The sequence below is a fragment of the Meleagris gallopavo genome, chromosome 11 (assembly GCF_905368555.1).
Source record: "Meleagris gallopavo chromosome 11, MGAL_WU_HG_1.1, whole genome shotgun sequence".
NCBI classification, from domain to species: Eukaryota; Metazoa; Chordata; class Aves; order Galliformes; family Phasianidae; genus Meleagris; species Meleagris gallopavo.
Window position 1 is genome coordinate 15646281 of NC_139414.1, and position 21166 is coordinate 15667446.

The window sequence follows — 21166 nt, forward strand, 5'->3', positions numbered from 1 at the left end:
CCCCAAAAGCATGCAATGTGATTGTGCTTTCAATTATTATTGCATTTCTATGATTTAGTTAGCTCTTCAGCAAAATTCTGGTTTCAAAATGGTCATGGGCTGAAGCTGCAGCCTGTTTTGGTTCTTCCTTGATCATTACTGTTTGGAAATCCATGTATCTGAGAGTTGTGTTCAATCTGGGAAATCGAGACCATTCTGCAGAAAAATAGATGGGCCAGAAGCAGGTGATCTGCTGGCAACTACTGCTTACAGCAAATTGGGGTTTGCAAACGCTTTCTTTAATAGGGCTCTAATGCACAATGCCAGGGTTTGAAAACTGCAAAGCCATCCCATTGTACCTCTGTTTCTGTTGGCCATTTATCCGTGCTGATTTTTGGGCTTGGTGCCTACCTACACATTGTTGTATTTGGCTGACTTTTCACTAACACTGATGTTTCCAGTTGCACTCTTTGTAACGAGGCATTCTGAGTTTACAGTATAGAATGACAAAAATGCCTGGTATTCAAGCAAATGAACAGAATTCCTCTCCCTTTCTCTTAAGTCTTTGATCAGGTCCTCCCAGGTTGCTTATGGCTCTGGGAGTGTGCACCTACTGGAGGCAGAATGCAGGCATCTGCTGTTCTTTCTCCTCCTGTAGGTAGTAGAAAGGGAAAGACACTGGTTTTGCCATGGTTACTGTTCCCAGGGAAACACCTTCCCTGCTTAGTATGTTGAGAGATGACCTGGCATAGTGTCATTGGGCAGAAATACTTTGGAAAATTATTTTCTGCTCGGGAACGGGCTATGAGTCAACTCAGTCTGAGCATGTTTTTATTTTGTGAGGCAGAAAAAAGTATTTTCTGCTTTCGTTTTAAATTCTACCACAAGGGCCATATGAAGGGATGAAGTTACATTACTGTTAGTAACTGAATGCCTTCAGCTGCATCTATTAGAGCCGTGTGAGCTGTGAAAATAAATTGGTGACAACCAATTACATGTAGTGACCACGCGTGCCCCATCTTGCTAGTCTTTTGCTGCTAGCAAAACCTTGTTAGCAAGCTCTAGGGTTGCATATGTGCCTTTTTCTGAGGATGGCTCTGCTTGAACACAGTGACAGTGCAGTGTAATGGATCTCCATGGCACGTTCTAACTTGGAAATACCCTTTCTAAATGTAAAGATCCAGCTGGGCTGTTATCTAGCACTAATTGGCTGGTGCTTGTTCAGTACTACTTCTGGCATTCTGAAATACAAAGCATTTTTCACATACAAATCACATCTGTGAAGTCCTGTAAATACTGTCAGGTAATTGCATCTCTTGTACTAAATATCACAGTGAGAGGAGATGGAAGATGCAGGTAACTACAGCAGAAATTGAGGCCACATGGGTGCAGTCAGGCCTGCAGCAGCAGAGTCCTTTCCTGTGGAGGACACAACTGAGTGCCTCAGTTCTGTTGGCATGAGCCTTACAAGGTCTGAACATTTTTCTGCCCACAGCCAGAGCACGTGAGAAACATGTATTAACATTTCTCTGGAATGATAATCGTGAGTTTCTGATGCCATGGTATTTGCTGAAGTAGATTTTATTTCAGTCTAATCTATTAACTACTAATAGATCAACCTCCTGTGGCCATGTCTTATTTCAGACCATATTCATCCTAGTGGATCCAGAATTAAATCCCTTTTGTGCACTTAGCACTCTACGTGCATGCCGTTCTCTGGGTTTAATATCTGTGGCAGATGCAGCTGCAGGTAACCTAAGTTGATCAGCAATGCCAGTAGCAGGCAATGCTGGGCTGGGCTAACCCAGTGTCTGGATCATGAGAGTTCAAGGCCTTGTGATTTGTTTTGATGAGTGATTGAAAGGGTGGTTGTAGTCACCTGTTCATATAGAGATGAAAATAGGGAATGCTTGTTAAAAACAGACAAACAGATCAGCTGAAGGTAAGTGATAAATGCTCAGTCCTCTCTAGCTTGCCATAGAAGATAAGAAAAAAGGAAAAGGAGCCATGCCAGGCCAGGATATTGCTGTAAGAGCTGGCTTTCAGGTTCTTAAGTCTCCTTTGCACATTTGTTATAACAACAAGTACTGTTGTAAGCATCAGTACATAATCCTGAGACTGTGGGTCTGCAGTGTGCAGGTGTGATACCTGAAAACCAGGGGGAAGGAGCCCTCAGAAAGGCAGACAAGAACTGTGGCAGGGACTCCAGTTCAGAGGTGATCCTCCTTGTAGTGCTCTTAACTCCATATGAGATCTTGAAACTGAAAGCAAAGGATAGCCTCTCATCATGAAACACATCATTCATGGACAGAAGCTCCTGTCTTGTCAACAGTGACATGATTGTTCATGTCATCCAGCTGCTGATTAACATCTTTTATGCATTAGGACATCTCTTGCCAAAATTGTCCCCTCTGTCCCCAGATGCCTTTCATATGTCTTGTATTGTGATTCTCGAATCCTCCAATAACTCACAAGGGACCACAAAGCTAAATGGGCTTGATGTTGAGCTTTGGTTGATTGGACCATGTTTCAAAATGCTCTCAAGCCTGAGGCTCCACATGGACTATATATTTTCAGCTTAATAAATGTGTGATTTTAAACTGTGCTCGAGGCTGGTGGCTTCATAAAACAGGGCAATGAATCTGCAGATGCTGAGAGATACGCAGTTCATTACTGAAACTATTCAGGATTTTGCAGACGTTGCAAAAAATAGGCAGGATCCTCTTTGTCAGTAATTTGGAGACCTATCTCTTGTGCTGACATCACATTTCTGATTTTGTCCTTCTCTAGGAGAGAAGAATGCTGCAGTTACGAATGTCCAGCAATCATGGGCACTTGCTCTGTCCCACCCCTGTGTCTCTGTTACTGCAGGAATTGAAAAGCAACTCTTCAGATCTGTCTGTTCAGAAAGGAAAAGGGACTGACATATTGGAAATGAATGAAGGGCAGATGAGGATTTAGACAGAAAATGGCTTCTTTGGCTCTGCCTGCAGAATGAAATCCCATCTGAATGAGGCCAGGCTGAAATTTCTTGTGCTTTTTGGAGCACCTCTTCCTTCAGTAGTGAAATAAATGAGAAATACCTTCCTTTCCACATGGCTGGCTTTTTCTCAAAGTCATTGGTTACTGGGGAAAGTGACTGTGATTGTATCACATGAAGACTGAAATCTGCAGTGTAAATGGAAGGTATTTCAAAACTCATTCAGATCCACTTGCAGTGCCTCCTCATGCATTGAGCAGAATTTTTTTTTTCTTTATTTGTATTCTATATCTATTATTCTCTGATATAAAATGCTACCTAGGGAAACTGGGATATTTCCTTTTTTTTTTTCTTTTTTTTTCTTTTTTTTCCAGTCAGCTCACATTGTGAAGGAAATAACTGAAATATTCTGGTTTCCACAGGGATTTCTGTAACAAAGATCCTTATCTTAGATGCTTTTGTCTCTCTTCACCTCTTCCCACTGATATGCAAGCTGCTTTGCTGCTATTGAACAGTGCTGAATGCTGCTTACCTAATCAAAAAGAGTCCAGAAAATGGTAATGAAAACAGAGGGCGCAGCCTGATTTCCATTTTAAAAGTTCTGAGAAATAAATGCTGTGGAGAAGATCAAGAGAACAAATTCTCAAAGGGCAAGTTATACTAGAGACCTTCTGGGTGTTTGTTTCCTCATCCCTTCTGGGATACCAGAACAAGAAACAACTCAGAAAAAAAAAAAAATATGGAAAAGCATTAAACAAGGATAGACAGATTGCTGTAATTTGTAATGTTTTGTTAACTTGCAGAATTTATTACTGCAAGATGATAGCTCAGTAGCTCAGTTTGTTCGGAAGACTTCAGGGAAAAACGATGCTGAATGTACAGGGAGGTCAGAGTCTGTGCAGAGCTCTCAGCCTCGTTCTGCCAGTGGAGCTTATTCTCCAGTTTCACCCACATCTGCCTCTTCAAGTGCCACTTAAGTACCAACTTTTGTTGTGATATGTTGGTATGAATTTTGTTGCTTCTTTTATCATCTAGAGCTTCTATGAATTAGCTTGCTCCATAAGGTTTCTTTGTCACGAATTCTTCACCTATGTGGCGTTATCTAATGGAACTACTGGTGCTCAAGTAGAAAAGAATGTTTTGCTGTAGCAGTGTAGCTTCCTATCTATGAATATTTAGACTGTGCCGGGTGTCTTCTTTCACAGATTTTTGTCCCTCTTGCATCATTCCATTTCTCAAGGGTACAGAATCCTCCAACCTTCTGCAGCAGACAAAAAGTACTGATCAAACATTTCTTATTTTACCTTTTTCCAAGCCAGGTGTCTCAGCAAGTCTGTTCTGCACAGAGACTGCACGCCTTTCCTATTAAGATCTTGCTCCTGTCTAAGTCATTGAACTCAGGATTGCAGACTTATTTGTCTAAACTTCAGTCACTGCCTTGATAGAGGGCTCCACAGCAGCGCGCTCTAAGGAACTACAGTCCGTATGACTGAAGATCTGAGTATTAAACTGAGATCCTGTTTATCAATAAGATCATTCTCTGCTAGCATTAGGAAGAGCTAAGGTGAGATGGGAAGAGGTAAAGCAAAAGGGATTCTCATCATATCCTCCCTTCAACCTGTGCAGGTTGACTTTACAGCTAGACTCAGGAGAGATCATCTGCCAGTAAAAAGGTGTGAGGGAAATTATGAATTTTTATTTTTATTTTAGTCAAAACCAGAAAAATCACTGGGCCGGAAATTAATGTGAGAGCTTTGAACACAAGCTGATTTCTGTGTTAGCCAACTGCAGGGGAAACAGTGGATTTGCATTTGACTACAGCCTTTAACATAAGATTAAAGAGCTTTCGAAAACGCTGGTTTAATCCAATTTCTGTGAACTTCTTGTGTGTTCAACAAGTCAAACACAATGAACATGGTGGTCCCTTCTGCTCCTGCAGCGAAAGAATCTATGAGTTAGAGGCAGCAGATATGAGCTGTTCCCTGTCATGCTTTTGGAGTGCCATACTTACAGCTGTGAACGCATGGATGATATATGCTGTCAGATGCTCAGGTGGTACATTGGAACTAAGAATCAGGTCCTTGAATTTACATATATTTTTTAAAGTAAACTTTTATTGGTACTGCAGATGTCACCAGTAACTCAATATTGAAGCATCAGTACTGTATTCCAAATCTGGTGGGACAGTATATGGATGGGACAAAATATTGTTCAACTGATAGAGGCAGGAGCAAGCCTTCTAAAGCTGGCAATAACATCTTGCAGAGGTACACTGAAATTACATTTCCTCATTATGCAAATGAAACATACCTGATGCTTTAACATTTATCTATGAGCTTAAGAAAGTTCTTATTTCTTGATGAACTTTGAGCACGTCTGTGGATCGAGGGATGAATTTCTTTGTGCCCCTTTTCAGACATTCATTCCTGTCCACGTCCAGGAGCCCTGTGGGAGGTCAGCCATTTGTATTCCCCTGCAGAGTAACATTCTGCCTCCACGGCTGGATCTGCTCCTTAGTCTGCAACACTTCTACAGACAGGACTTAAATGTTTTTTAGGATCTAATGATCTGACATGCTTACCAGCAAGGATTAATCACTTGACTCCTTGAAGAGCTTTACCCTCCTCTGCTCCCAGAGGAGAAGAGCTTCTGCAGGAAGGCTGTGGGTGCTGCCCAGGAGAGGGCACTGCACTACTAGACCTTGGCTGTACCCAGCTCTGCCTTTCCCGGGGCTGGCATCAGAGTAGAGCTGGGTCTGGGACTGCAGCTGGGCTGTTGTGTGTTCGCTGTGCTGAAGCTCCCACCCTTCTAAGGGCAAAATGTAGCTGGAATAGGAGACAGCTTGATTGTAAATCGTCTACATGTGAACATTTGCGTCAGAGTGGGAAGCAGAGTAACATTAAGCATGTCCTACAGCTGGTAAATTTATTTGCTTAGCATGCAGTTTAGGACAGGCTGCAGAAGGAAAGCACAATGTGAAAACATGCTTTGCACCTTGCTGCTCTCTTATTCTACCTTCATCCACCAAGTCTGCAGCTGTCATATATGTCTGGTGCTCTCGTATAGTGATGCTATTCTTTGATTGGGCATTTGTCTGTAGTTACATACAGATTTCATGTCTTTTACTTTGTCTTTAAATAACAGTACTTGTGGGTGTGCCTTTGGGGTAGTCCTCCAAGATAGCTATCCACAGCAGTGCTGTTGGTTTCCCTTGGCCCTGAACACCCTACTATTTAACGTTATTTTAATGAGAGTGCTTTCTATGCCTTAGTCTAGGCAAGCAAATTTGTTTTGTCTCTGTAGGAATGTACTTCTATTTGTCCGTGCTAAGCTTCAAATGCCTCCAAAGTGTCCAAGGATCTGAGTGGAGGGCTGCCTGGGAGGGAAGAAGCCAGCTGCACCTTGGGGAGGGTTAAAGCTTGGGTATGGTGTGTGTCAGAGGTCTCTGCTGTGGGTTGCGTTGAAGCAGTTACTAAGCAATTTGTGCAGGCTGCTCCAGGAGAGCGTCAGCTCTTTGGTGCACCGCTGGTCAGATCCAGGACTGCTTCCTCAGAAGGCTGCCTCCTACCATCCGTCGTCTCTGCCTCGTATCAACTCATTACCGCAGCAGGACTCCGGAGAAGCCAGCCTGCAACGCAAGGGAGGGCGTGTGCCTGTGAGTGCGTTTGTGGCTCTGAGGGGGAGACGCCGCTCTTTGAAGTGCTTCTGTTGCTTTTTTTCTAATGGGCATCTGAACTGAGGTGGTGGTGGCAGCTTGGAGAACGCTGCTGGAAGGGTGGCTGGGTCTCTGTAGGCAGACAGGGTGGCTGTGAGCACTGTTTGTCCCATTACTGAGCCATGTATTCAGAGTGCTGCTGGCAGCAAAGGCTGCTGTGGCTCACTGTTTGTCTCCAATGGCAGTAGCCAGGGAAATATTTTTGAGTTAACGGGTCTCTGTTCAAGAGTCAGCAAGAAAACAGTCCTTCAGCTCCTGACCTGGGTGGTCCCTTGTAATGTAATTATGTGGGCAGTCACTAAAATGATTTTGCTGAATATAGTAGTTCAGAACTGAGCTAGTTACTAAGATTTTCTTAGATAACATTTCAGCTGTGAAACTCTGCTGGCAAACTCTGGGGAGGAAGGAATGAAGTCTGCTAGCCAGTCTACCACATCTCTTGATTGTAGTAGCATTAAAGTATTATAGTGAACGTATTTTAGCTTTCAGATTGCCACATGTGGTTTGTGGCATGATGGATTTTAACATTGTGAAAATATGAAACTATCTGCTATTGGATTCTATTGTTTGGAATTCATGTTCCAGCAATCCAGTGTAGCTGTGAAGCATGGATTTTTGGGAAGGTAACTTTTCTCTGGCAAAAATTAGAAACTATTAAGAAATGTTCAGTGCTGAGAGGCTAGAGAAGGTGCTGGGTTATACTGCTGTAAATCTAGATTCAGTCCTTGAAGGTGTTGCTGAGATTGGACCTTGGCCTTGAATGTCTTTTAATCAGGAAAGATTGTTTTGTCAGGGCACTAAATATAACATTTCCTATGTGATATACCCACCTTTGTGCTACGTGACATCAAGTAACATCTGTCTCAAAACAATTATTTTGCTGTGCAGGTGATGTCGAATGGTGTTTCTTTTGTTCTTTGCTGTTTATGGATGGTATACGATTTTACAGCAATACTGTATTGAGGGTCTTCACAACAGGATAGGATATAAAGCCTAAACTAAACAGTGACAGTGTATGCTTTTGTAATTCTGTATAAGTTTTTAAAATGTAACTTTTGTGGCAGTCATTAATTATTTGTATACAGCAAAGAGCCAAACAAGAACAAAAAGATGTTTTTTCAGGAAGTGGTTATCTGAAAAATGAAGCAAAATCAGTTTCTTCTGGAAAATCTATACCAAAATGTTTTAAAGTTGGCTCAGAAAGCTGAAATAAACCTTAGAGAGTGAATAGTAACAGCAACAGCACTGCATACGATAGCAGCAGGGACCCATCCTGCTTGGTTTGGTGACAGCCTGGCCACCTGTTTGACTCAACTGAATAACTGATTTTTAAAGTACAGGTAAGCCTGACTGAGGGCTGTCAGCTTCACTACTTCTGAGTCTTGGGATCCCCTTGGCTCAGGTTTTAATTCTGTATCTGAACTTCCTGGCTGTTCAGAAATGTTTGCTTGCATTTCCAATGTAAGGAAGGAATACGCTGGACTCCTTGTGACTTGAAAAGCACTGCAAGCAAGTCCTCAAAAAGTCCTTGCAGTTTGCTAACAGTTGATGTGATCTGAGGATAAAGTAGAAATTTTCGAGTTACATAATGGCAATGTTGACCTGCACACGAGTGGGAATTCTGATTCTTCACAGTGCCTGCCTGCCTGCCTGCAGTACTGCAGAAGGATAAGAGAACGGATGGGATTTCCTTTGTGTTGCTAGCTGGATTTTCAGTTCTTCCGAGTACGGCGAAAGATCTGTAGCACTTGTGGCCAACTCATATCAGTAACTAATCTTACAGCTTTTCTATCTGAGCTAGAAAAATACAGACTTTATCAAAAAGTAAACAAAGGGCACAAATGTTGAGGAAGGGAAATTAACAGAATTTTTAAAAAAGAAATTCAAACACAAAGCTTCTTCCTCTAGTGTAATAACTTGGAATTGCTTTTTGGTTTTACTTAGATGTTTTACTTAAGGACTACATGGGAAATTCTGGTTGGACAGAGTGTTTCAGACTGCCTGAACCTTCTTCAGCGGTGACATGCAAGCTTGCCTCTCTCCTTTGTGTGTTTAATTCCTAAAATCTAACCTAGCTCTGCTGTACACTTTGCAAACTGTGTGGGTTGTTATTAATGGCCAGAAGATATTATTTGACCTGTAGGTTAGATAGTAAACAACTAACTTCTGAGCTCTGGATTTTAAAGAAGAATGAGAATGCCTAACATTCAGCGTCCTTTCATGGTCTTCAAATGAAATCTTTGACCATTTGCTTAACCCTGTCTGGCTCTTGTCCACAACATCAGCAATCTGATTTTTTTTCCCCACATTCACAGTTTTGCTTCCAATACTTCAAGGGTCATTCTTGACTGAACTCGTGCAGCCTAAAAGTGGGCTGATGTACTCCACCAATTTAGCAAATATTTTATTTCTCACCCAGCTGCCTTTCTTCCCTACTTCTCCCACAGTGTAATATAAATGTGAACTATGTATTAGACTGTCATTACGAAGAGATAAACTTTGCTCTGGAAATTTGTAACCCATTAATGCAAAATTAGTGACTTCAGATGGGGGGATTGAAGCAAGCCCCTCCCTCCTTGTCAAGAGAAGGCCAAGCAGTTGTAGTGTTCAGAAACTGAATAACAAAGAAGCCCCAGTGCCCTGTTATGGCTTCTTGCCTTTGGTTGTCCTTCATGGAGCAAAAGGCACTGCTGTGTCAATCTGCTTGGCACAATCCAATCTTTCACTCCAGCAGATCATCTTTCGAACACTGTTGGAAACCATTAGTTGCCATTAGCATATAAACTGGATTCTCTTTGCTAAGAGAGGAGGGAACAAGATTTTATTCATTGTAGCTTTAATCAGCTGCTTTTGGCATAGCTCTGAAGGCAGCAGTCTGTGTGCTGTGCTCCAGACCTGCTGCAGGAATGAATACAGCTGTGATGAGGAATAAAATAGGCAAGTGTGTGTGGAGGATAACCCAGGCACATTTCACTTCTGAGTGAGGAATTGTGAAGTGTAACTGAGTGCTTTTCCTCTTAAAATTTGGGCAGTGCAATGCGAGCTGTCTTCCCTAGAGACGTGGCAGGGAGGAGTAGCAGTGCTGGGCAGATGGCTGTAGTGACCACTTTTCTTTTTCTCTTTCCCACTTGGTAGAACAGCCTGGGAAACTGTGCAAGGCCTAATGCTTCTGCAGTGAAACTGATCTTACATGCAAAAACTTGAATAATCTCTGCTAGGAACTGAACATAGAGCAGTTTAAGAGGAGAACAAGGAGTACATGAACAGACTTGTTTCATTTTTTTCTTGTAGTATCACATCTTTACTTACATTTTAATTGTCCTGGCAAGTTTAATTAGCTCAAGTAGTGAAGATCTGCATTGTATGTGTGAAGGTTCAACTTCAGTGACCTGTGTATGGTACTAGCATTGTTTTGCATAGTACTATTTGACCGATTAAACTATTCTTTTTTAAATTCAAGAAGTTAAGCATGCCAGCCTCTTCAAATAACCACACAGAAGCTAGGAAATACTTGAATGAAGATGACCAAGATAACTGTGTCCCTTGGTGTGTGTTTTGATGTTATCTCCATTTGCACAGCTACACGTACCTTTCCTGGAGGATGGGACTGCTCTGGAGTGACTAGGGGTTGCCAAATCCCATGACTTGTCAGCTTTCTTAAACTTTCTCACTGACTTTTGTGCCCTGTGTAGTGAATAAAAACATGTCCATAAGCTTTACTGAAGCTATGAACTGCAGCTGCTAGGCTGACATGCTGATGTCAGCTGTGGTATATATCCCACAGGAAAAGTGCGTAACTTTAGCTCAAGAGTCTGAACTCAACATCTTGTATGTATGTGGCTTGCAGTACACAGGCCAGGAAGCCCTCAGGGCATCCTGGGATGCTCAAGTCTAGTGCTCAACTTTAGGCAAAATGTCTTGGCTTTAAAACAAACTCAGACTTGTAGGATTGTTTTTGGTTGGATTTTAAGAATTTTTTCCAGGCTTTTTTTCTAGTCAAAGATTAAAAACTGCTTTTATGAACCCCAAGTAATCATGCTCTGGACAGCCTGGTGTAGTGGGAGGCAAACCTGTCCATGGAAGGGGGTTTGGTACTAGGTGGTGTTTAAGGTCCCTTTCAACCTAAGCCATTCTGTGATAGGTTTCCAAGGACTGGAACTTCTATTCCAATTCTGTGCTGTAGTGATGTTACAAAATCATCAGTATTGGACAGTATATATCTGAAGCACTGGTCTAGATGAAGATGCAAGAGGGCAGGTATTTCTTTGTGTTGTTGCTACAGGCATTTCTTACCATGTGATGTGATTTGCCTTTGTGGCCCACAAGACACCTTCCTTTATTGCTTCAGACTTCATTAACCTCCTGTTAGTTTTTATTTCTGCTACATCTTCTTCTCCACTCATGTCAGTGAGTGAGCTATGCCATATTACTTGAATGTGTGATTCTCAGTCAGCAAATGTATTTTATACCTCCTTTCTCATCATCTGAATGGCTCCTGCAGAGTTTGGGGTTTACAGAAAATCAGTCCCATGTGGCTCACTGAAGAATGTCTTGCCCAGACACGGAATTAGAAGAGACCTGCCTGGTACTCTGGAGTTCTTTCCATTACTCCATTTTATCCTTACACCACAACATTCCTGTGGTAGAAAAGCATCTTTAGAAACCAGAAATGAGCTACTTTTAAAACAAGTTGCTAAGGCAGCAATATGAAGTGGGGTGGAGGGGTGGAATTCTGTTCTACTCAAGGCTATTTGGTATCAGTGATGCCTTTGTATTGGCAAACATTAAGAGCAAACCCTTGCACTGACAGGTTGACTCACCCTGAAGCAGTGCGCAAGTCTGTGAGAGGCTAGAGATGGCAGCATGTTCTCTAGTTCATTTCCCCTTTCTGTTGAGCCTCCTTGTGGCAGTTTGTACCACTGCAGAAACCTTTGCTCCATTTATGTGACTGGTATGAGCTCAGCCATGGTCACCCCGACTAAGCGCACTTGTCTACCTGCTGGGCTACACAGTTGTTGCAATATTATTACATCTTTCAGACACTGAAATCAGCAGTGCTTTCTTCATTGGATGCTCCAGGTTATCTCAGTTCTGAGACTTCATGTTCTATTTACATATTTTAATTATTTTTTTTCCTACTTATATTTTTGGTATTCGGTCTAAACACCTGTTTTTGCTTGTCCACCTCTGTCTTACTGTCAACCTGTGGTTTGACAAGGACACATCTATTACTACTGAAGTGATTCAGGAATATTTCAAGTAAACTGTCTAAAGGATGCTAGGAGTCTTTCTCCAAAGATATGGAAATGCTTGTCAGTACCTGTTGAAAATTGCATTCATATATCACAGGGCCCTTTTGTTATGGGATTCTTGGATGTAGTATTTATCTGTCTCTAAACAGGGCTGTCATTTTACTCTTCTAAAGTGACTAGTGGAGAAATTGGGTTTATTGTATACTTGGCTTCCTAATCAGTAACCTTATATATTTTAGTTTTGCCTTTGCTTAGCTGCAAGCAAGTCCAGAATGGGATCTGTGAGGGAAACTGCATACTGCAGCAAAACAGAAAATATAATAGATTACTGTTAATTTGTTTGCTTTGCCTGTTTCCGTTTCCTTAAAATGTGGAGTATTGTGCTTGTGACTATCAGCTGGTATCTCTGTGCTTCCACCATACAGGTAATGAACTATCTGTCTGGATCCTTCTTCCTTCCACCTGCTAGTTAAGCTGTTCAGACTGAGTTTAGTAAAGAGACAAGATCTGCAAAGCCAGGGCTGGTTGTTGCTTCTGTCAGCATGGTGGCTAAAGGCCCAGCTGTAATAGGTACTATGTAATATAAACCTGGATTCTGCCAGTTAAGCTGGCAGATAATCCCCAGTAAAGAAATGTTGCTGGTTTAAACTGCAGTGAAGAGCAGGAATTACCAGTCCTAGTTAGTGCCTGTTGCAGAAAGATATCACATTAACTCAGTGTGAGATTATAGTTGCTGGTCACTATATAGATCACACAATCTACACATGCATAAATATTGTGATGGTTTTTCCCCCAGCTGCTTATCAAGATATTTTTAACTTCTCAGTGTGTACTTTAAAAGAACAGGCTTTGTTTTCATGACAAGAAAGCCTCACAGCCCTTATTTCCTCCTTTCACTATGTACTTGCTTGTAGCGGAAAAAGCATCACGAAGGAAACTGTTCTGGGTTGGCTGCTTATACAAAGTCCTTAAGAAGAAACCAGGGAATCTGGAAAGAAATCTGGTCCTGTATCTGAAATAGACTTCAGTGTCTGAAAGACTGAAAAGCTGCTTTAATATGGGAGCCCAGATTCAGTAGATAAACATGGAACATGAATTAGAGAGGAGCAAGCTGTCACCTTGAACAAATCTGTGACAAGTTCTGGCACATCTGATTTATGAAGAGCTCTCAGAAATCACTAGGCAATAGATAGAAGTAAATAGGCTGAGGATGAGACCGTAAGTATCATAAACTTCTCCATGTTGGTCATATCACATCTGCACGAATAGTTGAGCCAGGCTCTTTTCATTTGAGTATTGTCTTTGTTTTGCTGGGTTCTTGGAGGATGTAAAAGTTGTCATTAATTCATTGAAGATTTCTGTTTTCACTTGCGCAGATGAAATCATGCAGCAGGAGATACGGCCGCTGGTTGCAGTGGATATAATAGAACAGCTACACAGACAATTTGCTATCTTGTCAGGTAAGAAGTTTCTCATAATTACATTCGGGATTCTCTTGGAAATGTGCTGGAATCTGTCATACTGGCTGTTACTATTCAGTTCTGCACAGCAGTCACAATAGCGTTTTTATATTGTCAGTGAAAAGGCCTGTCATAATCAGACCCTTACAGTGCATGGAACTGATAAATGCCAGCCTACTGTGTCTGTTTTTTTGAGACAAGTTAATTTTCCGTGCTTTTCACAATGGTAAGAAAATAAATAAACCTTTTTGTACATGAATTTGCACAATGTCCAAGCATACTGTTTGTGGGAAAAGTTTTGGTTTATCAGGGAGTTATTCATGTCCTTCCCCCTCTTCCTCATTTGCCTTTGTTTTGGAAATGATTCATTTCTATAGTGTAAGGTTCTAATCTTTTAAAGATTTGATTATCCCATATTCCTTTGTTTGCTTGAAGTTTGCAATCACACAAAGTGATGCAGTTTCTGCCCCAGAAAAATAGTTGATATTGAAATATTTGCCAAATTATTTAACACACTTTGGCTACTGCAGAAGAGAAATCCTTAACTGGGTCCTAAAATGGCTTCTTTATACTTTTTTAAATGCTGACTTCAGGGTCTCTGGCAACTCCTTTTGTCTCTTTCTGCCTGTTCTGCAAATAAGGAAACTGAGAATTTGCCTTCCTTCTTCCCCATAGACACACACTAAATTATCATCAGTTTCCACAAAACACTCAGATGGTCCTAAGGTATTCTCAGACAGCCTGTTCCCCTGTAGTGGAGAGGAACACTGGGTACACAGTACAGAGTACACAGACACGGCTCTGCAGATGATCAGCTCAGCAGGCCCAATCCCTACTGCATCTTGCATTGTTAAGTAGAATCCAAGCTGCCAACTGAAATCCAGGCCTTCTGTTACATGAACAGATTTTTGAGTTGAATATCTAATTGCAACTCTATATATTCCACTTGAAAGCTTGCAGGTAATGTATTTATATCAATTGAAAATGGTGTAATAAACACAAATTGATTTTTTTTTTTCCAGTCTTGAAACTTATTCTCAAACTCCTTTATCAAACAGAAAGCATGACTGAGTATTCTTTGCTGTTCAGAGCATGGTGTTTAGCCAGTGTATCAAAATGCACACAGTTATGTGCCATCACCGACCCAGCACAGCACAGCGCTGCCCTCCCCATGTCTGGTTTAAGTCAACACAGCATTATTAGCACACTGATGGTTTGCTTGGGGCTGAGCAATGAGTGCATGCCTGGGGCCACTAAGGAAGGGCCACCATCTTTATAATTTATAGCATGGGGCTGGGAGCAGCTGCATTGCCAGCTGTGTCAGGCTGCAGGTTGGACATCTCTGCTGTAGAGGATAGCGAGTAAGTTGGTATTATTGTGAAGTGCACAGATCCCACAGCAAGGTCATAGAAGGAGTAGGTACTCAGGAAAAGCTGGGAGCGCCTTCCGCTTTATGCTATGCTTTATGCTTAACTGCAAAAATGACTGAGTGGGAGATGAGAATTTCCTAATGTGGGGGCTGTTGACAAATTCGAAAGCAGTTATCACAAAGAACTTCATCAGGAATGCTGTTCATATCCCTTTTATTAGTGCTAGACTGACTGTAAAGTATTCTAAATACAAGGAAGGAAGCAGGGAGATCTAATCATTGTTCAGCTCCTTTTTGGGCTCAGTATTGGCTTCAGCCGGATCACAACTGGGCTATTTTTCTGCTCTTTGTAAGCAAGAAAACACTTATCAACGGGTCTCTCTAGAATGCTCTGCTTGCTTTTTCCACTCACCAAACACACAAAGCTGTTCAAACAAATATTGTTTTCAAGGCCTTTGATTTAACTGAGACTCAAGTGTCTGAAAATGTTTATATGGGTGTAAACACTATGGCATATTAGGAATTCAGTGCCTCATGTGCAATGTCTACCTGGTAAATGTACAGAGGACCACTTTTCTTAATCTCCATTAGCTTGTAACATTTGAGATAATGATAATGATAATATATGATAATGATAATATATATATAATATAACATTTGATGATAATGATAATAAAATCTGTGTCTGGCATGGAATGCGCAACCGGTAGAAAGTGCCCAACTCAAGAGGAAGAAAAACCCATTTCTGGTTCCAGCTAGTAACATCAAACATGCCACAGGAATGCTAGGGGTAAATATGTACGAAAGAAAGAAAAAAGCCTTATGGACGTGTCATTTCAGCAGTGCCTGTATCTCACCTGCTATTTTAGAAAATCCAACTCTTCCCATTTGATCTGCTTCTTTTATTCTTAGAAGTGATTAAAAGAGGTTTAAATAAAACTGTTTAATCCTAAAGTACTTAAACACTTTTGAAAATAATTTTTCAGGGATGGCAGGAGCTGAGAGGAATTTGTAAAAAAAATTAGCTCATCAGCATGCAAATATGTGTAACAGAGACCAAAAGTCTCTCACATCCCACCTATATAACTAATCCTATTTGTAGATTTCTTAGGTTAACCTAAATTCTTATCTGTACAGTCCAGAAATAATACCCTGATAAGAAAGAGGGCAGTACAGTTAAGACTGAAGTCTTTTTAGAAATTAAGAAGTTTACAGCTAAATTTGGAAACCCGGGTTCTCCTGCTGAACTCTTTGAAATGCCTGCGGCAGCCCTTTGAAGGACATAACCTGCTCAGAAGTTTCTTTAGCCCAGTATCGTGTGGCTGCTGACCACTGGTGGGCTGAGAAAAATTTAAGAACAGAAATATTCCTTTTTGTCCCTTTGCTGCAAACTGAGATTTAGCCAAAGCCAGAAATAGACATACTTCTAAAAATGCTTTTCCCTAAGGGTTACATGTTTTTTTCCTGTAGCAAAATGAGACTGTGGTGTTTTGATTCGTTTGTTTGGTTTTTTTTTCATTGAATGAAAACAAATCTGGGTGCTCTCCTGCCTCACTTACTAAATTAATTCACACATAATTACCTCATCTTCTTTTATTTTTTTTTCTTTTGTGTGACTGTTCTTTTTCCTCACAGCACGCTGCTTTTCATTAGGCACAAGCAACCACAAATATTTTGGTGCTTCAGTGGTTGCTTACATGGAGACCAAAAATTTCCTGATATGTTGCTTATTTCCTGGTCTTCCACGCTGTCACACTGCAGCTCAGTAGCCACTCTCTGATAAAAACTTTCTGCTCTTTACTCTCATCACAGTAGGCAGGAAGGCGTTCCCTGATTGTCTGTGGACTGTTTTGGGCTGCTGGATCATGAACTTTACTGAATAGCTTTATAAAAATGGTCTATTATGTTTTATAATACGTGGGGATATTTCTTTGACTTAGTAGGCTGCAACCACCAGAGAGCCTGGATACCTCTGGCAGGCGGGCACATGCAGAGCTCAGTGATGTTAGCAATGTTAGTTTGTGCCACAGCTCAGCCTCTGGCACTGTTGAGCTCTCCTGTCCAGTCTGGTAGCCCTCAGATCCATCTGTCCAATGATAATGAGAATCATTAGCTGACTTTTACAGAGTTTTTTTCTAGCTAATGTTTTTGGTTAATATCAGCTTTTTCTTAACAGCTGGCAGATGAGGTCAGGGTTAATGAAATCATGATATTCCCGTGCAGAAAAGCAGAAAAGAGTGTAGAACGATTTAAACCAAAGGCTCTTTTTTTCCTCTGGACATGACTCATTAGAAATACTTTCCTCAACTACTGCTGTGTAAAAACTTCTCAGAAGAGAATCTGGCTGTCTTATTGTCAAGCAGTTGATGGGAACTATGCAGCTAGCTAATAAATCTCATGTTTGATTATGTCATTAGTTACAATGAATGTGTTGGACACTGACAGCATTCTGCGTGTCCTGGTCCTTTAGCTAGCAGACTGACACCTTGGTTAGTACTGTTCTGTCCTTGCCAAGAAAACGGAAACACTGCCAGGCGTTCTTCGTCACGGAAAAGGCTGTAGTGCAATGTGAAAAGGTCCTTAATCACATTGCTCTACTTCTGTCACCTCTTCCATCTACTGATCTAGCCTTGCTGAGCTTCTGAGATCTAGTGAGAGTGCTGGCTCTTGTGGCTAAACTCCAGTTTTGAAACCACTGCTGCCTCTTTCCTTTCCCTGAAAACCGATCGCTCAATTATGGGATTACAGCTGTGACAACATAGGAGTGCTTTGCACACATACAGCAATGTTTGTGTTACTGTAGCTGTTAAGGGTACTATACCACAGGGCTGGGTAGTACTAAGAAGTCATTCTTTTCCTGACCTAAACCAGTTTTTACCGAAGAATGGAGACCCTCTGGTAAAATACTCTTCCTGTCCTGCTGGCAGACTGATTACTCACTCTACTAACCTGCTCTTCTGAACTAATATCAACCTCCTTTTTATCTGCAGCTTCACAGTCCGTTCTTATCTCTAATCACTCTAAGAGCCTAATCTGCCAGTTGCAGCAATAAGAGTCATGTTGCTAAATCACAAATTTATTAGAGAAGCTATCATGAAATGTGTTAGCAGATATTCATTTTCTTTCTGTTCTGCTCCTCCTAAATCAGTGCACTCCAGCAGATTGGTAACTGACTCTGAAGCCAGTTTCTTTCCAAAGCCCGGAGGTCATTTGGCCATCTGCTTCCTGCTCAAACTGAGCTTTTTGGAAAACCTGGTCTGACCCGACTGAAAGGACCATTCGGAGCTTGTCTGAAAATCTAAACCCAGGAAGCATGGTTCAACTTCAGTGAGAAATTCAGCATTCACAACCCTTAATGCGTGCTGAGAAACAAAAAAAAGCTATTCCAGAGCATGGAAAAAGCAAGCCTGACCTAGGCAGAGAAAATTCAGCCAAGACATGACTGAACCCTTCATCTATCTGACCACAAGATGAACTGCACTCAGCTCTGCTATGACTAAGGGAGCTTTCTGCATGTGGGCGAACAAAAGTAGTTTGGCTGCACGTCAGCAAAATTTGAAAGAAAACTTTGCAATATTAACTGATGAGTTGGTGTCTGTGGCAGGCTGGGGAAGTGTTCGCTGCAGCCAGACTTTTGAAACTCTTCCTGCTGATAGCCTATATTATTTTTTTTTTTTTTTTCCATTTTGTTTTATTTTCCCAAGGGATTCAGAATACTTGGTAATACATGGTTAGAAATCACGAGTCTAGCTGTTACTATTACAAAAAGAGCTTCTTGCTGTGGAATGGGACTTAAATGTATCCCATAAGCATCTAACCATTCCTTTGCTTGGTGCCTGGTTGGAAATCATAAGTGAAAAAGAAATGGGGGTGCTTGACTTCCTAGGACCCCAACTGTGTCCTGTAATTATAACTGCTTATTGCTATTACATCTGTCATCCCAACATACAACTCCAGCTGTGTGAGCTCTCAGAATGCAGCATTCACACCTCATTTGTCAATCACACCCTTCATACTGCTAAGAAAAAATTAAACTTTGCTGCCATGTCCTATTATCCCTCATGCATACTCTTCCTCTAAAATGCTTCAGCTATTTTATTGCTGCAGCTGAATTCTGGCTTCACCTTCACTGTAATAGCTAACCAGGATGCACTGACACTTAGGTCTGTTACTGTGTCCTGTGATTTATAAATTTCTCTTAAGAACTTGAAAAATATAGGAGCAACTGGGATTCTGTGCTGTGTACTCGGCCTTGGACTCCATGCCTTGCACTCCCTTTATTCAATTTACATGCCATCCCTTCTACTTTTTTCTCCCTTCCACATTTGTTGTGCACTTCTGTCCTGTCACCCAGGTTCTTCCTGTCCCTTTGTCCCTAAGCCACAAGAGAAGAGGGCCACTGAGCAAGATGGGGAACAAAATAAGGAAAGTGCTCAGGAAGAGGAGAGAAGGAGAGAATCCTGTGAGGCAGGATTCTGGCTACCTGCAGAGGTAGAGAGCAAAAAGAAGCTGAACATCTTGAGAGGGAAATTGATGAATTGATGAGTGGCAGCATGTATTGTGCTCAGGGGATAGGTGAGTCTTTACTGACAAGACTATGGGACCAGCTCTGCCAGCAGCCTGGATGTGACTGTGAGCAGCAGCACCCGATGGGCAGCTGCCAGTGGGTGGCCTAGTGTCCTCAGGGCGGGGTCAGGAGTGAGTTCAGCCAGAGGATGGCCCTGAGCCTCCTCTCCCCTCCCCTCCTGCCTGCTGAACCTCCAGCTCTGGTTGCTGCTGTTTGCAAAGGTGCCCTTCACTGTCACCAGCTCCTCTGTCCTTGGCTTGCAGCCAGTGTCTGGGGCTGCCAGGTGCTGGAGGAGGCTGAGTGCTCCAAGAGAGCTACAGGGTGGCATCTAACGGTGCCTGGAGCTGCTGCAGGTTGGCAAGGCAGAGGCCTGTGCATTGCCTGAAGACAGCTGCCAGGCCCAGCTGTGCTGCCATCTCTTTTTTCAGTGTATCTTTATTTCTCCTCTGACTGCACCAAACTCAAGCTATTATAGCCTGCTCCTCCCATGCAGCCCATAAGCTCAGCTCATGCCTCACATTGCTTTGGCTTTTTGTCAATCTCCATTGCTCCTGGCAGTCCTTGGCCCCCTTTGTTGCACAGACACTGCTGAATGGTATGGACGTGCCCTGGCTAGCCATAGTGTAATTCTGCTCAGCTTTGTGCTGCCTTCATGTCTCATTCTGCTCAGTGCTTCTTTTCAGTCTTCCTCCTTCTGCCTTCACTTTCTACTTCAAATGCCTTTTTCTTGTTTTAGAGGAGTTTCTCTTTTGCCCTTCAGTGGACCTGTTGGAGCCTGTTCTATCCTTGGCTGCCTTCGTAATGAATTGTAAAATTTTCTGGTCAGCAATTAGGGTTTTTTTCCCCACTAGTGATGCATAGAAGCATGGGTTTTAGACACGATCCTGGCAAGAACAATGACTCTATACAGTCTTTCGACCAAATTCCACGTGCTCAATCCTAATGGCTGTGGAACTCAGTGAAGACTGTCCCTGCTGGTTTTTAGTTTGTGTCCCCTGACAAAGCATTGAGGAGCCAGCAGCAGTATTTCAAAGACGGGAAGAAATCTCTTGACAGCTGCCCAGAGCACAGGAGTAATGATGGCTCAGGGAAAAAGAAGGGGCTGCATCTTGCCAGTTCACATTCTGCAGAAATTTGCATACTGCAGCAATCTTGGTTTGATGTCAGAGGAAAAAAAATGGCACGGAACTCTTCTCATTGAAAAGAGAGCATTTTAGATACCCTTGATGTATAAGTAGTTTCTACTTCATATATATAACTGGATATGGATTTATTTTCCCTACTAATGCTCCAGATTTAGATTTGAGAGCGACCTGTTCCTGCTATTCGCATTATGACTCATCACCCAGCACTTTGGGCATTCCTGCTTTTTCTTTATGATAGTATTTAAGAATTTTCCATTACAGATCTCCCTCAAACTTCACTCTGATTCAGCAGTATGGTAGTATAACAGGAACTGAGAGCTTCCTATGATTATTTGAAATACAGCTATATTAAAGAACTTTTTGAGCATTCTTCTGTTTTAGTTGTAGCAGTAGGCGATAGCTTAACTTCAGAGAGTGAGATGGGGGCCCAAGAACTCTTAAGGTTGTGCTGTAGATGGCTTATTATAGGAGAAGACCTGTGACAAAAATATATGCCCACATACTTAGTATGCCTCATCACCCTCTCTTATCTAATTCAGCAAAAAGAGGCTAGAGGAACTCAGAAGTGAACGTGGGTGTAAAAGAACAAGAAGATAAAAGGGACATAAAGGACACTTGAATCACAGAATCTTTCGAGTTGAAAGGAACCTTTAAAGGCCATACAGTTCAGCTCCTCTGCAATGAACAGGGACACCTGCA

General features: G+C 41.9%; 1 protein-coding gene across 4 annotated transcripts in view; it reads left to right on the plus strand.

The window, feature by feature from the left end:
• Nucleotides 1–21166, plus strand: part of MCF2L2 (MCF.2 cell line derived transforming sequence-like 2) — a 147580-nt gene that overhangs the window by 21759 nt on the left and 104655 nt on the right. For all 4 annotated transcript variants that reach the window (XM_085232533.1, XM_085232534.1, XM_085232535.1 and 1 more), the window contains exon 2: nucleotides 13303–13386. In XM_085232533.1, the coding sequence (XP_085088659.1) occupies nucleotides 13303–13386 (84 nt within the window). The remainder of the gene's footprint in view (nucleotides 1–13302; nucleotides 13387–21166) is intronic.